The 18833-nt window shown below is 31.6% G+C and overlaps 1 protein-coding gene across 5 annotated transcripts in view; it reads left to right on the forward strand.

Annotated features, from left to right (window-relative positions):
- The window catches only part of LOC118202825 (histone reader KMT2E-like), a 185567-nt gene extending 167055 nt beyond the window's left edge, over positions 1 to 18512 (forward strand). For all 5 annotated transcript variants that reach the window (XM_085824546.1, XM_085824532.1, XM_085824538.1 and 2 more), the window contains 4 exons: positions 10755 to 10959; positions 14020 to 14145; positions 16404 to 16642; positions 17622 to 18512. In XM_085824546.1, the coding sequence (XP_085680672.1) occupies positions 10755 to 10959; positions 14020 to 14145; positions 16404 to 16642; positions 17622 to 17900 (849 nt within the window). In that variant the 3' untranslated portion in view covers positions 17901 to 18512. The remainder of the gene's footprint in view (positions 1 to 10754; positions 10960 to 14019; positions 14146 to 16403; positions 16643 to 17621) is intronic.
- Positions 18513 to 18833: the final 321 nt, after the last annotated feature.

Below are 18833 nucleotides of genomic sequence, written 5' to 3' on the forward strand. Positions count from 1 at the left end.
TATGCTCCGTCTTTGATATGATTTAAAACAAGTTCCTCGTCATTATAATTTGCTTTCGATAGCGAAGAACAGAGGTTATTGAAAATGAAAAAATTTCGATTGACAAATTAGTCGGTGTTCTCAACACAGCAATTATAGGACTTGAACAGCGGAACTTTGTAACTGAACAAGAAATTATGTCTGTTTAATAGAATTAAAGAGAAAGTATTATCACATGAAACGAAGCAAAACTTAAACAACTTACACTGAAAGAAATGTTTAATAAAGTAAACAAATAAGTATTAAGCTTTTTCTTTTTGCAACTTTTGATACCCTTTAGATCATAATTGTTCTTTATTTCATAAATTACGGTTTCATATTTTTAATTTTAGAATTTCTGCATGCCATCTTACGAGATTTAAACTGATGATCTATAATCCGGAATCGCCAAAGTCCCGACGAGTCCGGATTAACGACTTTTGACTGTATATAAATTTAAACATTAATCGTCTGCAAAATTGTATGGCCAGTTAATCAGTTAAAAAACCAAAAGCGCTTCAGCACGTAAGTCGACGTTCTAATACAATGCTTAATGAACCATACCTTTGGATGATTCTGAATGCCAAGTGCAGGAAAAATAGATGCACTTGCCTCAGTGCTATAGTATGCTGTGCTTCTCCAGTAGCCCATACATATAAAGCGTGATTTTCTATTAGAGCGCAGTGCATACACATCAAAATTTCCTATGTTCATTTGCTTTTGAACGCACTACGCACGCACTGCAGCAACTAGTACCGCACGCACTGCGGGAATACAAGCAAGCAAATCAACATAATATTTGAATATATTATAAATAATATTTATTATATAGCATATAAAGATAGGTGTAGAAAATTGTCTCTCATAATTTTGCCAGGGTGTGTGCATGTGGAACACACGCCACTGTTATGTCTATTTCTTGTACATGCTCAAGGCTTATCTGAATCCTGAGTAAATAAATTCTCACATATATTTAAGGCTTATTGAGGGAAGGTGCTAGATATTTTACCACCTTATGCAGTCTCTGCAGTTCCTAAATTCTGCTACCAAGTGCCTTCCTAAGTTCTAAATTTTTGCTGCCGCCTAAATTTTAGATTCCAGTGCTTTCCCCAAGTTCTAAAAATATTTTCATCCTTTAATTTTATTGCTTGGTGCTTCTCTAAATTCCAAAAGTCTTGTCATCCCTAAATTCTGCCATCCGGTGTAGCCATACGAGCTCTGGCGCTGGTTCTGGGTTTATGTGAAAAGCAAATCAGTTATTCTTCAATCAAATAGCACTAAATGTAATATTTTAGCCTATGAGTATCATTAACAAAATCTATTTTTAGTATATGGAAAGAAATTTTTGTTAAATTTTTCCTCATCAGTATTTTATAGTGCATGTAACTTAAATCTGTAATCATTGTCATTCATAATAATATCAACACTTTACTCTTTGTTCTAATGTTTGGGAATCACTGTATGAGTCATTACCCAAGTTGTCATGTGTTGATAAACATGCGGTGATGAAAGAAAAATATAGTAAATAATGATTCGCCAGGTTGCCGTCAGAGATATGAAATATTAGTAGGTGTAAAATCAACAATGTTTCTATCTAGAATTTTTTTGTTTGAGATGTATGCCAAACAGATATGCAGGTATGGAGCCAAATTAATTTTTCTTCAATAGTGAGGTATTTATTTAGCGCTAAAGGGAAATTAAGAATGGGGACTCTCCACATATTTTATCTATTGGGGGGGGAATCAAATGTGCATGCATGTAGCATTTTAAAAAAAAGTTGTTGGCGGTTTTGAGGTCCCGATTTTAGATAATTTCGGATATTGGACGTCCGGATCTCGGACTTTGTACTGTATTTTGTTTCTGGTCATTACTATTTCTGGTTATTCTCTTTTGCTTCAATTTTCTTTTAGCACTGGATTACATATTTTCAGTTGGATTCATATCCAGACTAGTCCATGGTTAAGAATGTACTTTTATATTATTTAAAAATAAAAATTGCAGACAGTTTTAACTTTTGTCATGATGCACACTGAAAGGATATTTTGCATTAGGTGCATGAAAGAATATTTTTTATAGAAATACTGTGTTCATATTTTAGGCAAAAACCGTGTATTTATAAATTATTTATGTATTCAAATATGCTGATATGCTCCTGCCAACTTGATTTACAGCATATTTCTAAAATTTTTTTGTGTATTTTTTTAATTGGGTAAATATTTCATTGCCTGCACACAGAAACATGATTTCCAATGCCTGAAATTATATGGCATTTCTCTAGATTATTTATTCAGGGGCGAAAAAACATTTCGTCAAACTCAAGCTATTGCTTTGCATGTGAAAGATATATGTGTCTGACAGTATCATATTTTAGTTCTGTAAGGAGCATCAAGCATAACTTCATATTATCTAACTCACATCAATCAATAAACAGCAAGATTAAGGATGTTCTTTGAATTTTTGTCATTTTTTGTTGTTAATTTGCTTGTTGTCATTTGCTTGCTTGATAAACAGTACGAGTTTTATATACTTTGAGATTATTTAAGTGTTGCAACTTAGTTATGTCTGCAAAACAAAGGTAAAATACTCTATACCAGGGGTTCCCAATCCTATGCTTGCTGGAACCATGGCGCATGCTGATTGTTTAACATGTGCCTTCTGCTTTGTGATTATAATAAAAAATTTTTAGCTTTCAATAAAATTCTATGTGAAAGTTTTCATATTTTTAATGAAATAGAAATTGCATTCAGCACAGATACCAGCACAAAGCAAAATGCAACCGATCTCTTTTTACATGCATGTATTATTAACTCTAACTATAAATTCGCCTTGAAAAAGTAAAAGGTGCCTGCCGTCCAGCAGATATTCTAGAATGTGCTCTTAGAAACAAAAATGTTGGGGACCCCTGCTTTATACTTTCCAAAAAATATATATAGATTACTTTCCTTGTATTATTTTGTCAAGTAAATATAATGTGTTTCTATTGTGTACCATTTATAATTGCAATTTTTCATTTTCACGCAATGGAAGAGTTGTTCTTCCACTCACAGTGGAATGGCTGTTCACAAAGTTAGTTGTATTGCAAAAATGAAAATTTTTTCTTTGGGAATATTGGACCATGATCTTACTGTTGTAAAACATTTTATAGCCTTGAAATTTCACAACAAATTAATAAAAATAGACTGCAAAATGATTCTTCTTACCTTGTATCCAGCGCAGCGTCAAGCGAGATCATACCTAATTAACTTGTAAACCAAAATAGGTGTAGACAGAAATTGTAAGATCAGAAAACACATTCTTTATTAATATATGAAAAATAGATAAAAATTCGTTAGTAATCCAAATATACACTTTGAAAAAGGAGTTATATTATAGAGAGTGTCATATCACTGTCCTTTCCTGAAGGAGTGAGAAAAGTAAGTGTGAAGAATAAGTGTGTTACACAATTAACTCTTTTGCAGGGTTTCCAGTTTATCGCACCATTGGCGACAGTCCATCACTATATGCATACCAACACCCCTACCTGATGGGCAGGATCACCATTTGCAGCAATTCTCGAAGTTTCTCAAACACAGGTTTGCCTAGTGGTTTGGGGAGTAGATCCGCAATCATGTCGGAGCTTCTGCAGTGGTCTAGGCTCAGGATCCAGTTTCGTTGAAGTTCACGCAAGTAGTGGTATTTCACATCTATATGCTTTGATCTGTAGCTATTTTTCTCCGTTTGTGATAGTTTGATGCATGATTTGTTATCTTCATAGAGAGTAATCGGCAGATTTTGTTTTAGTCCTAGATCTTTAAGCAAATTTAACAGCCACTGTGCTTCTTGTGCTGTATTAGCTGCTGCAATATATTCTGCTTCAGTTGAAGATAGTGCAATGCAGTTTTGACGTTTACTGCTCCATGAAATGCAGTTCCGCTAATGGATTTTCTTGTTGTTTTGTGACTTGCCCAATCTGCATCCGAATATGCAGTTAGTATAGGTTTTGAATTCTGTTAAAAACCAACTTAAAGTCTTTAGTTGTGTGCAAGTATCGAATGACTTTCTTGACAGCATTCCAATCTGTGTTCCGAGGTTTTTCATTTCTTCTACTCAGTAGATTGACTGCACATGCTATATCTGGTCTGCTGATTGTTGCAGTATACGAGGGCTATCCAGAAAGTAGATTACGTTTTGGAATAAAAAAATAAACAAAGTATAGGAAACAAATTTTATTATATACAGATGAAAGCCACACTCAAATACTACTTTTCTACATAGTCACCATACAAATTAAGGCATTTATCGTAGCGATGTACGAGCTTGGAAATTCCTTCGTCGAAAAATTCGGCCGCCTGCGCCTTCAACCACTTCGTTACCTCTTCTTGCAGCTGTGCGTCGTCATCAAAACGCTGCATAGCCAGCCACTTCTTCATTGCTGGGAATAGGTGGAAGTCGCTCGGTGCCAGGTCGGGACTGTACGGCGGATGAGGAAACAACTCCCACTTAAAAGATTCAAGAACTTTACGAGTGACATTTGCCGTGTGGGGCCGGGCGTTGTCGTGAATCAACAAGATCTTAGAGCTCAACATTCCTCTGCGCTTGTTTTGAATTGCTCTTCTGAGTTTTTGGAGAGTTTGGCAATACCTTTGAGAGTTTATTGTAGTGCCTCTTTCCAGGAAGTCCACCAAAATTACACCTTTTCTGTCCCAAAAAACAGTCGCCATCATCTTCCTTGCCGACATTGTTTGCATGCATTTCTTGGGTTTTTGGGGTGAACTTGTGTGCCCCCACTGCATTGATTGCAATTTCGTTTCACAGTTCACATGTTTCACCCATGTTTCGTCACCAGTAACGATGCGATCGAGTAAAGAGTCACCATCCTTATGGTAAGCGTCCAAAAAGTTCAACGCTGCAGCCATTCGCTGATTTTTGTGGTCCTCTGTCAAGATTTTTGGAATCCATCTTGCACAAAACTTGTGGTAACCAAGCTTTTCGCTGATGATTTCGTGCAACAAACTTCGCGAAATTTGTGGAAAACTCAAAGAAAGTTCCGTTATTGTGAAATTTCGATTTTCACGGACTTTAGCATCGACTTTTTCGAGAAGTTCGGCGGTCACTATGCTGGGTCTCCCACTTCGATCTTCGTCGTGAACATTGGTTCGGCCATTTTGAAATCTTATGACCCACTGACGCACTCCACCTTCAGTGATAATGTTGTCCCCATACACTTCACGAAGCTGCCGATAGATTTCTATCGGTTTACAGTTTTTTGCAGTCAGAAACCTTATTACTGAGCGCACCTCGCAGCTCGCGGGATTTTCAATTAACGCAGACATTTCAAACCGTCACAGTATCTGAACGGAGCACAGCACGAACCTCTCACTAGCACGGCTAGATGCAGACTGAGCTGCGCAACGCTCTGACCCCAAGATGGCCGCGCTAGCCCCGCCCCTAGCGGACACAGACGGAAACGTAATCTACTTCCTGGATGGCCCTCGTATAATAATGCCTCTACTGCTTGCTATATTTTGTATTATCCTGTAGAAGATCATTTTCAGCTTCTAGTTTGCAATAATTTGTTTCCATTGGCATATATGTTGGTTTTACATTCTGAAGTCCAAACTTTTGAACCATTTCTTTGATTTTATTCTTTTGGTTTATGGCAAAAGTTCCATCCTTAAATCTTTCAATGTTTATCCCGAGGTACTAGGTGACTTCTCCTAGGTTTTTGATTTCGAATTTAGCGTTCAATTGTTGGATTGTTTCCATTACATCTTCTCTTTCACGTTCTATAAGCATATTATATAAATATAATATTATATACGAGAATTTTCCGTTGATGTTTTTGTAAAACGAGCATGGGTCTGCTTTACTTTGTTTAAATGACATGTTTAGAAGTATTTTTCCAATTTTTAGATTCCAAGCTCTAGCGGCTTGTTTTAAACCATATACAGTCAAAAGTCGTTAATCCGGACCTCAAAGCTACAAACTTTCTGCACATGCATCAATGCATAATGCGTTCACGCATGCCGTGGGCGTAATACTTTTGCGCAGAATATGTTTATGCATGCGCATTTAGTGTATAATGGATGGTATAAGCTAAGCTAAAATTATCTATTTCAGTTAATGTTGCAGATTGCGTTGTTCCTTAATCTTCGAATCGGATCCGGCTTATTATTTTTTGCAGACTATTAGAGCAATTTTATAAAAGTAATCTTGAACTTTCAATTAGAATTCCCGATGCTGGAGCTGCCAAAGGACCCACAAAGCGAAAGTATGTTTCGATATCTATCAAACAAAAAGTGGAATTGCTGCAAAAAATGGATAAAGGCATGACCATTCCGAAATCTGTTTATCAATTTCACGCTGCTCTGCAAGGGGGGGGGGGACGTAAAGGAAAATAATTTTTAAAAAACGCTAAAGGATAAAAAAAGCTTTTATTGCAAAACTGCAAGAAAGAACAATGAACAATAATGTAGTTGAAAGATGAAATAACTTATGATACAATGGGGGGGAAAATCAATAAATTAAACTGAATAAGAATACGAATGAAAAAGGTAAACGAAACTAATACAAGAAAAGTACAACGGGATTTGTTTATTATATAAATATAAGCTGTTACACAATGCTTGTAAACAAATAAAAGCGAACTGCCGATTTATACAAGAAACACAATAATTAAACATCATTTTCGAGTATAAGTTGAAAATGTTAATTAGTACAATGTAATTCTAAACTAAATTCAGTTTGGAAACAAATAAAAACTGAATAGACTATGAACTGATTATAGGCGTGCATTTGCTGCTAAGGCGTATTTTCATTATGACGCTATGTCAATAGTTAATATTCCAACATACGACATTTATTTAGCTACGAAATTTCACCATAATATGTTTCCCTAGTTTAGGGAAGAGAGAATAAATTTTCCCCTAGTCTCTTATCTGAAAATTAACAAAGGCGACCTACAGGAAAGTTGCAAAAGAGTAGTAGTTTCCCTTTACAATGGCAGCTAAAAGGGGGTGGAAATTTAGATTTTCCGTCTTTTTAAGTGAAACCTTTCCAAACTCCGTCTCTTAAAGTATTAAAGTAAACCTTTAACAGTATTTATTTAACAATATAAATTTGATGCAGTGTCTATTAAAAAATAACTTCTTATTAAGTGAAACATTTTTATCTCCAGCACGTGAGACTGTATATTGGAAATTCTAAAAATATGCTCTTTTTAAATATTTTGTGATATTGCTGTTGAATTGAATTTTATGGTTTAAGTGCGAAGAACATGATATTTAATAAATAAAGGTAGCACACAAAATGTTGAAAAAAAGATCCCTTTGGGGAGTAATATCAAATCTGAAAGCTTTCAGATTTTTAGTCATTTCTGTGTTTTAACAACAAACAGTGTAATTTATTGCCAGTAATGGATAAGCATGGCATAAGATTATGTTCACAAGAACTGGAGCCTGTATAAGAGACTGCCTGTGATGGCTGGTATTTGCTGTTATTTTTAAGCTTATAAGCAGCAGAATTATGTTAATTTTCTACATCTCTTACAAATTATATAATATCTACCATAATATTTCACTAGCTATTCAAAACACCGGTGTGTGAAATGTAGTGCAAGTCTGTTAGCAGGCGAGGCTTAGATGCAAAAGTACCGTACTTAATAGTTTGATATTTTAACTCTTCTTCTTCTTCTTTTTTTTTTTTTTTTTATAAGTGCGAAAAGTGAAAGTTTAGATTTTTTTAAGAATAAAAGCTATATTCCTAAAAAATTAAAATAATTTTTTTATTCTGAATTAAATTTATATAACAGTTTGCCCAACTTCTAATATATAAGCAAAATGTGTAGTTTATAATAGAGTCAAAGTGAGAGGTGTCTGATGCCATGAGCCATGGAAATGAAGAAAAATTGCTTAAGCTTAGAATTGACAGAATACATTGCCTTTACTTTATTAGAGGCCCTGATAAGAACTTTGCTTTTATCTAGGCCTGAACTTCAGCAATCTTGGCTAGTTTAGTTTTTTTTTTTTTTTTTTTTTGGTGTGCGTGCGTGTGTGTGTGTGTGTGGGGTAGCATTTTGAAAAAATGATTAAAATTTGGGAGCTGCCTTCTACAGAACAGCAAGAAGTTTCAAAATTGCTTCTGTGAGTTATATTGATGCACAAGCTCAAAGCAATAAAGACTGTAGAATTTGCGGAAATGAGGCAATAAAAGACATCACAGAACAGCATGATTCCTATTTAAGTGAATTTATGTGACATTGAGTTCATAGAGAAGGTGACACTTTTGTTATTATATATCCCGAAAGGGTATTTGACTGCTGGAATGTTCGGATAAGCACGGAGTTGGATTACATTCATAAGAATTAGAGCTTCTGTAAAAGACTACCTCTGATGACTAGTTGCAGTGAATTTCTTTATTGTATAATCTCAAACTTGAGCTTTTAGCTTTCAAAGTTTTTATCTCTTCATTCAAACTTCCACAGGAAGTGATATCTCAGAAATTTCAAATTCATGACTGCCATTGTCATCATCATGAAATATGGTCATAAATTATGCCAATTTTTTTTAAATGTCTGCTGACACATTCTTTCATGAACTTGACATAGCAGATTTTATGTTAAAATATTTCAAAAATTCTTAAATTGTCTTTACACTGTTCAGAAGATTTAGCACAGATTTTAAGAAGTCTGCTTCATATCTGTATTCCATTCCTTTTGAGTCTGATATCTACTGGCTGAATGATGACTGTACAGTTAAGGAGGAAAAAATATAATTGTTAAAACAGGGTTTGTAAGGTCCTCAAGAGTCCTTAGATTTTTTGGCCCTAAAAAGTCATTAATTTTGGCCAAACTCAGCAGAAGGTCATTAATTTTAATCATCTGAAATTTCTGTCTGTTTTTACGATTGCCATTTTGAGTGTGAATTAGCATTTTGGAGGAATATTTTTGGTGATTCACTGACATATATGTTTATCTTTTTAATGGGTTCTTGAGTTATAATTTGTTTCTATTTCTAATATAAATGATGGGATATTCGAGTTTCTAAGCAAGAAGTGAAACATAAGCATGTTGAAATTCATTTTTTCTAATAAAGAGCTCTTAAACAACTTTTCGCTTTTGGGGATGTGAATTCTTTTATTAAATGGTTCTAAATTTGGCAAGTATCAACATTTTGGTGATTTTAAGATCTATAGAAAATTTTAAATTTCAGACAATGTAATGCCAGCTGAAAGGGTGTGCAAGTGCATTCCTATTTCCCATCTTTTTAAGTGAACATTGCTTTGTATGATGCTGATACAACTTCACTCTGGAGAGTGTGTGCACAATTAGACCATAAATCTCCTCAAAACACACACCCCCCCCCCCCAAAAAAAAAAAAAAAAAAAAAATCTCTCAGGAGTAATGATCCAGGCCACAGTTAACCAAGATAAGTGTGTCTTGTTGTTGACATCTTATGACAATTTTCAAATCGGCGACTCTGTCTTGGGGGAAATAGTAAAGTGGTTAAAACTATTGTGTTCTCAAGAACGTATAAGAAATTCTTTGCTTTTCACTGCCAGAATGGGTTGATAGATCTTTAATGATACATTGGTACTATTTAAATTGTGAATGTATTAACAAAAGCAGTTTTTTTTAATCCATTTGTTTTGAAACTGGGCATTAGTTTGATTATATTTTAAATATCCAGGTAATTATTAAATTGCTGTCAGTAACTGTGAAATTGACAAATAGAAGAGATTATTTTGAGTGATCTGTAAACAAATGTAATATTAGATCTGCAAAAAATTAATATAAATAATATATGTATATTACACATCTTTTATAAAGATGTAATCAAGACCGTATGATAAATTATATGTCACATTAAGGAAGGACAAAATTAGTTTTAGAAAGAATGGTTAGCTATTGCTTTAAAAAATTACCTTTATATTAAGAATTTGGGATTTAATTTATTACAGAGTTAGTTCAGAAAATGTTTTATTTTTTTAATCAAATAAAAGTTTCAGTGATTTCCTTAATACAAATTTGATGCTTTTACTCAGATTAAAGAGTGGTCATCTTAGAGAATGTTATTAATTATCATTATTGATATTTATTTATGTTCATAGAAATATTGGTCACTTTCAGCGATGGTCCTCACAAAAGAGTTTACTGCTATGTTGAAAAATGCTGGAGATTTCTAATTTATTATATATACACACATGAACTTTGAAGTGTTATTGATAATTTAGAAATTGTTAAAAGCAAAAATGGGAAATGAAAGACTGCAAGGTAAAAATGATAAAAAGTTTTTTAAAAATTGAAAAGAGATTTAAAATGTAGCATTTGATTGTTATATGGAATATAATCATATTAACAAGTATGCTGTTTTTAGAATGTGCTAATAATAACAAGCTCATTTAAAAATTTATTTAGAAAAGTAAGTTAAATTACTGAAACTCTAAATAATATAATAAAAGCTTTTAGTTGCATATAATTTAGTTAAAAGTTAGTTGGGTGATAAATTATTTTGTGTGCATTAGTATTTTTTGCTGGAGTTGAAAAACAGCAAGTGGTATATAAAATACTAAAGTGCACTTTCTGAAAGGTTAAAGGGATTTTATTCATAATCCAAATAGGCCTTAAAAATATGTCTATTTAATGTTTATGTGTATTTCATATAGGTATGTATGTGCCTATATATAATAGACTTTTTTTTTGTATTGTTCTCAATTTAACCCATATCTTGTATTAAAATTGATCCATTTTGAATATTTAGGTTTCTTTATCGGAATACAGATTGAGAATGCGAGAGAGCATCAACAGGGTTAAAGGCCTTGAAACTACCCAAAAACGTACAAGTGCTTCTAAAATATGTGCAACAGCAATACCAGAAAAATTGCCAGAACAGGTTACTCTTGCACCTTTGCCTTTATTTGATACTAGTGTCACACCTGGGAGTTCTCCACATTCTTCTTCTAAATGTAAGGAAATAAGCTTACTTGGGCCTCAAACTGCATTTCTTAGATATATTTTTTTCCCCTTTCTTAATCCCATGTTATCAATTTTTTGCAATTTGTTATTTTCTTAATAATTGAAGCTGTTATTTTTGCAGTAAAATCTCTTCCCCCCTCTTTATTTATAAAGCAAAACCTGATAAAATTCTACTTCTAGAAAGGTATTATCGTATGTTATTGACAAGAATTATTTACAGTGCATAAAATGCATTATTGTTTTTATAATTGCTTTATGAATGTTAGTATAGAAATAGACAGAAATTAATCAGTCACTGTTCATGGAGGGCTAATCCAGTCATAAAACAGCATGTAGCCTAAAAGCCGTTGCTATTCGACATGAAATCTTTTTATTTAAAATTAGATGAACTGAAAATATTTGTGTAATACGTACATTTTATTATATCCTTAATATGTATATTACCAATGATTAAATAGAAATTAATTTAATTTCTGTAATTTATAATATGAATTCATTTTTAGTGGAATTTAAAAAAATTTGTAATTCAGTAGTTATAACCAAATACAATCAAAAGGGATGTGTCAGTATCTAAACAACCTTTCAAAGTTCAATCATGTAGATGTTTAAAATTTGGCAAAAAATCACCTTAGTGTAGACTTTGAATAACATTTGAAGGGAAATCGAACACAGGTCCATCTTCTTTAATAGCAAAAAAATGTTTGCAAATGCTAATCTTGTAGATACTTGATATGTGCACCATCTGTGCCATATGCATCACAGAGGCAGGTAATCTGTTTAAACTTGTAGAGTATATATATATATATATATATATATATATATATATAGGCTTGGGTACTTCTGCTTGATATTTCATGTGAAATCTACATTGTATCTTTCACAGCTGATTAGCATTTAGCTCATTCTAAGGGGCAATAAATTCTTGTGTTCTCCTGTGAATGCCATACTTCTGTTGTGTTTGTTACCTAGTGGCATTCATAATTATGTGATAAGAGTTGTAATGAATGCAAATGTGAAGACATTCTTTATGTACTCCTATGCACCTTTTGTGGTATGTGACATGGTTAATATGGTAAAAACTTCCCAAACTCCAGAAATAAATCAGTCTATATATCTATTTCATTATAATTATAAACATTTGTTTTAGAGAATGTTTCTGAAGATATGCAGAATCTTCATTTGTGCACTGCTAGTCATGGGCTTTCTTCCCTCTTATCTTTTCTTTCTTTACTTTTTTTTTAAATTTTTGGTTTCCTTAAGGTCACAAATGCTTCATTATTTCATAAAGAACTATTTTATATTTTTTTATTTTATAATTTCTTCATGTGTCATCTTACTAGATTTAAACTGATCATCTAATATCAAGAAAAATCCGTAATTGCCGAAGTCCCGACAAGTCCAGATCTCAGACTTTATACATTTTTTTTAATATTAAAAACGTTTGGTTATAATTTAATTTGTATCAGTGTTAAATGTGATTACATTAAGTGCAAGTAACAATATTTAAATTGCAATCTTTTAAACATTCATTTTTTAGGTATAATTTCTATATAATATATATAATTGATATTCCTAGCTGTTTATTTCAGTTTAGTAATTGATTCTAATAATTTAAAGCAGACATGATGACAAAATTTATAATTCCAGATCCATTAGGTAGTGTCAGAATTACTCTGTTTACTGTGTGGATTACAAGATAGTGATCTTTTTAGTATGGTAAAGCTAATTGTATTCATAAAAAATAAGCAAGGAAATCTCTACATATTTTGGTACAATCTTCTTATGCATTAAGTAGAAACAATACAGGAAAACTAGTTCCAGTAATAGAAAAACAAATAATTAATTTTGTGGAACATAATGGGTTTTATGATTTTTAATATTAGAAAAAATTAACAACTATTAAGAAAGTTGGCTCTCTCTGTATCATTAGAACAGATTTTTGGTAGTTTAATTTTTAATTTAAGATATAATAGATGATCTTAAGCAGAGAAACTGATGAATAAAAAGGATGAGAAGTACAGTTCCTTTGGAAGCCAAAAAACACACAGCCATTTATCGATTTGTGACACAATGAATTATCATGCAACTGACTTTTATCCTTTTGTTGTAGTAGATCCTTAAAATATATTTATAACAACTTTAAAACTTTTAAGTAGAATTTCAAGAAAGCGTTCTTTGTGAATGATTCCACTATAATTGAAAAATATAATAAGCATTGCCATAATTTCTGCAGGTGCTTTTCCTTAGGTTAATATTACTCCGGACTGTTCCAAGCTGCATTTTGATGTTGTTATAAGTTTTCTTTCTTTCTTTCTTTCTTTTTTTTTTTTTTTTGAGGCAATTAATAATTGCAAACCAATGAAAACACTAACTGGTTTCATGGTATTTTTATAGGGGAACTGTCAAAAGTACTCCCCAGATAAGATCTTCAGTGATTGGTACATTATTTCACTTAACTAGCAAAATTTAAGAGATGTTTTAAACTCTGTCGTCATTGCAATTTGAGCATGCATAACCTTTAAGTTTTCATTGTAATCTGCTTAGCAATCTGAAACAATGAAAATAAATAAAACGGAAAAGGGCTAAATGTAGTTACCATAAACTTGTTGGAGTATATCGTAATCAAATTTTATATTCTGTTATTGCTTATTGTCCTTCTTCCCAAACATAGTTACCCAAACATAGTTATGCAGAAATGATAAATCATTTTTAAATTAATGTCCAGCAGAGTAAGAATATTATATTACATGATATAATAATTAATTTTATGTTATTTAATATCTGACACTTTATCAAAGTGAACTATGTTTTCCCCTACCTTCAGTTCAAGACCCTTGTGAGTAGAGAGAAAATAATAATATGAGAAATAATATGACAGATACATTAGTTATACATTTTTTTAATATTAAAAACGTTTGGTTATAATTTAATTTGTATCAGTGTTAAATGTGATTACATTAAGTGCAAGTAACAATATTTAAATTGCAATCTTTTAAACATTCATTTTTTAGGTATAATTTCTGTATAATATATATAATTGATATTCCTAGCTGTAAAAAAGAAAAATGAAATGGTTAAATCTGCTGAAGAAGAAACCAAGAATGAATGTATAGAGTACAGAGGAAATCTAACAGAACGTTTAAAACGTGAATTTGGTTTCGATGATGATTTAGGAGGTATTGTTGTTCGTTTATTGAATCTGGAATTTTATTTGCAGTCATACATATTTTTTTTTAAGTTAATGAGTGAATTTCCATTCAAATGAATTATTACTAGTCATAGTTAAAATTTTATAGTAGTGCAAATGTTCATTATTGATTGGCTTTTTTGAATCTTGCAGAAACGTAACTTTTTATAAGCGTGATTGGCATCTATTTATTTGGCTATTTGCCATACTGAAATCAGTAAATTTCTTATATTGTAAAAAGAAAAAAAGCTAAAATTTCATTTAATCTGAAATTCAATAAATAACTAGCTTTTATTCTACGATAAGCTGTGTTGTATATATTACATATTGAGTTATACTAATTTTTTCAGTTATACTAATTCTCAGTATTACTCAATATACTGAGTAATATTGAGGTACACAGTATAAATTAAAATTCAAAATGTCAATTTTTTTAAAATCTTTCTCTTAGCTCTGTAATCTGTAATGTCTTAGCTCTGTAAATTTTTTTAAAATCTGTAGGATTCTCTTGAGACTGAAATATGATTGTAATATGTTTGATTTTCTAATAGCTGTGATTATGGATGTTTATAGTAAAATTGTACTTAGTTGTTTTTTTGATTTTCAAAATTTGATAGATTTGCAACATATATAATTTATCAGCCCTTTCTTTTATTTTCTTTATTTTTTTAATATAGAGATTTAAGTATATGTTTGCATTTAATTTCTTTGCATGAGAATTACAAATTTTCACTCTCAACATGTATTTTTGTAATATCATAATGTAAAACAAACTAAATATCAATTGAATGACCTGAAATTAATTATTGTATGCTAAGGCTGTATTTATTATTTTGAGGATGATAGATTAAAAAAGAAAGAATTCAACAGAATGTCAACTATTAGACAACAAATAAATTAACAAGTTTAAAAAAAAAATAAGTAACTTGTTTTAGGAAGAACAACAAGCACTCTGGATTTTTTTCCTACCCAAATCATTGGAGACTGCTCATTAATTGTCATTTGGTGAGAAAAATAAGTGTTTTTCTAATAATTTTCATGTCAAATCTGCTGCTGTATCTAAAAATCTTTAAGGTAGGGTGATCAAAAGTAAGAATCTTCAAAAGGAAAAAACAGATTAGCAGATTAGATTTCCATGTTTTGTTCTTGCATGCAAAAACTTTTTTGAAAATTAATTTCTTATGCAGTTGATGATCAAAATAAATAGTTATGTTTCAATGTAAAATGTTATCTTTTCCCTCCCCTTCACAATAAGAAATTCTATTTTTTTTTTTTGCCACAACTACTTCTCTGTGCATATTTTTTTTTCCCTTCCCCAAATATGCTATTTAACCCTTTCACCGTCCCCGAAAATTTCCCCCCAACGGCCGTCTGTTTTTCATAGTGTGTAATGTTGTTTTCTCTGCACATCATAACTTTCCATACATGACTTTCGTAGTGGATGAATGTCAATGAATATAAAGTAAAATTATAAGGAAATAAAGCATAATAGAAAAATAATAATATCTCTGCTTATTTCTAACAGCAGGATAATTTGATAACATCTGATCCAGGCAGTTCACTCCTCCCATTTTGTTGTAATCTTTTACAATTATTGGTTTTTTCAGAGTTCTTTTCCGTGTTCCAACATCAATCATCAAGTTATTGTGAACTGTACTCATCAAACGTATATCCTTCTTGTCTTTCCAATTCACAACCTCATTTTTTCTCTTTTTCTGCTGAGTAGACGTTGAAGCCATCTCTCACTGTAGAAGAACGCTTGAGGTGTGTTACGGCCGCCCTGCGGAAGTTTCACTTGAACGTACTAGACGTGTTGCGAATGACGAAGAGGTTAATAGGTCATCGATTTTGAATTTGGATACTTACAAGGGTATCGAACATAGAAATTATTGTGTCATATATTTGAAAACATTAGTTGAAACAATTTTTTAACATTTTAAAATCATTTCTTGTGAAGAATCAATGTACGGCATTTGAAACATATAAAAATTTATACCATCAACAAGAAAATGCTTCTCTTGATATGCTGGATAACTTTTTCACAAATAGGACATGTGGTGATTACCCTTTTGTAAAAATCAACACAAATCTGCACAAAACTGCCATTTTATATGCTGCTTTTAAAAGCAAGTTAAAAATAAATAAATAAATAAATAAATAAATAAATAAAAAGTAGATTATTGCATTCCCCCTCCCCTTAATGCTACAGGTACAAAAAAATATTTATGTTATTTTGTAATTTTACAGGTAGTACAATGCCTTCACTTGGTCAAACAAAACCTGTAAATAATGCTAAAATATCATCTAATCAAATTATTCCCAGTGTGCAAGTATGTGCTCAACCACCTCCACCTCCACCACCCCCTCCGCCTCGACCTCCTAGGCCAAATCAGACTCTTTTAGGAGGCCCAGTTGTTGCATCTTCGCCACAGTTTGGTTTCCATGTTGCGCCACCTTATCCACAGCCACCATATATAATCAATCAGGTAAATTAATTTCAGTTTTAGTGTAAATCTAATTTTTATCTATGTGCTTTGTTAATTAGTGAATTAATGAAAAAGTGTTTTGTGTGATTTATTTTACGTAACTAAGTGCTATAAAACTTCCTTCATACAAGCTATTACAAAGTTTGAATATGTGGAAAGTTAACAGAAATGTGTAAGAAATTTGATGTGTTTTTCCAAAGAAACAGTACTTATTAAAATTGTAAAGGACAGAAATGTGTAAGAAATTTGATGTGTTTTTCCAAAGAAACAGTACTTATTAAAATTGTAAAGGATATAACTCCTCCCATCTTATAGATATTGCAATTTTAATAGAATCTAAATTTCTTTTAATTAAATATATTTGTGGTAGTTATCAGTAATTTATCCATGAGTACTTTTCATTTGTTATATTCTTACTGTAAATACTCCCTTCAAGAATTAAATTATTTGCATAACTTCCTCTCCCTCTCAACTGTTTTGTAAAATTAATAATAAAGGGGGAACTATGCGAGTAAGTATGGTAGCTAGAGAAAAATGCACTAGTTTCATAAAAAGAGACTAGTTCTGAAAATGTAATTCTAGAAAGTTTATTTCTTAAAACCTTGCCAGAAGAAGTAATTTAAAGCCGGAGGAGAGTATAAAATTTATTCTATGTAATTTTTGAAGAAGTTTTGGCCATATGTCTGATGAAAAAAATTGTAAAATTTATTCATATATTTTGCAGAAAGTTATGCATAAATGATATTTTTTTCAAAAAGTGGATAAAAACCCATAGGAATATTTAAATAAAAAAAGCAAAATGCAATCTATTAATAAAAAAGCTGAGTAATTCAGTATTCATAAGAAGAGAGACTGCATTATATTATTCGTGAATTTTGCAGGTATTAACTATTCAGATTTATTCAACTTAACTTTAAATGTAGTAGTATTCTGAACTTGGTCAATAGGTTACTGTTTAAATAATTATTTACATTTCCAGGTACCTGGTGCCCAGTATGTGCCAGCACAACCAGCATTAGCTGTATCAGCTATGCCATCAGTTCATCCAGCTGGAGTCCAGTGTACTGTACGGCCTCCCTTACTGCCATCAGCTCATTCCTTTGTTTCATCTGTGCCTAGTACTGTTTTGAGGCCTCCAACACAACATGAATATGCATCTCTTAACGCACAAAATTATGCTGCTCTGGTACATCAGCCCCCTCCACCTCCACCCCAAAAGGCATTCCCACATGTCTACCAACCAGGACTTTACAAATGACTCACAGCTTTTTAGCATTTGGGGACATAAGTGTCAGAATATATTTTAAAGATTTTATAAATGATCACAGTTGTACATATTTCAGACAGATATGTTCTGGAACCATGATAGCTTTTATTCCTTCATTTTATTCATTTCATAAACTGTACATAATGACTATCAGAAATACCTTTTTCATTAAATGTTATGAGAAAATCTACTTTAACATTCATTCTTTTAGATAAGGGAAAACTATACTATAAGTTATTTGACCACATATTTGTTTATTGTTGTTACGCCTAGTGTTGATTTGAGTTGGGTGCCAATGTCAAGGCACAGTTTGTGCTCCGCTCAATTAGATTTAATGTATAAAATGTCCAGGATGTACAGTGACATTCTTATTCATTCATCAGTGTGGATTTTAGATGTGTTTAGTATTTGTTGTTTTTTGTTTGCGCTCTGATGTAAAATACTACAGATTTTAAAAAATGAATTTTTGTACATGAAATAACTTATTTTTATCTTTTCAGCATCTTCGTATTATACATAGCCATGTATATAAATTCTAACATTAAAGCACCTGTAATATTTAATCATATATATGTGAAATTAAAATACTCTGTTACATTAAAATTTTTTTTCTTTTTTAAACGCATATGCATACTCACATAAAAATAGATGGGAAGTATGTTACCGTATAAAAATTAACATTGCTTGTATTTTTACAGTGTGAAATATGATATCAAAGAACTAAAATTGACTTTTAAATGATGAAACATATTCACTTATACATTAAAAATATATCAGTAAACATGTATATAATAATGCAATTTAAAAAAAAAAAAAAAAGTGAAGATTATGGTGCACTGTTAGGCAAAAGTTGTCCACACACATTGCATTTAGGAAAGACAAGAGCACTGTAGCAGAAAACCAGCAGTATGTATGCTTTCTTAG

This window comes from Stegodyphus dumicola, chromosome 1 (genome assembly GCF_044657685.1).
Source record: "Stegodyphus dumicola isolate Sdum_Otavi_A_Nest chromosome 1, ASM4465768v1".
NCBI lineage: Eukaryota > Metazoa > Arthropoda > Arachnida > Araneae > Eresidae > Stegodyphus > Stegodyphus dumicola.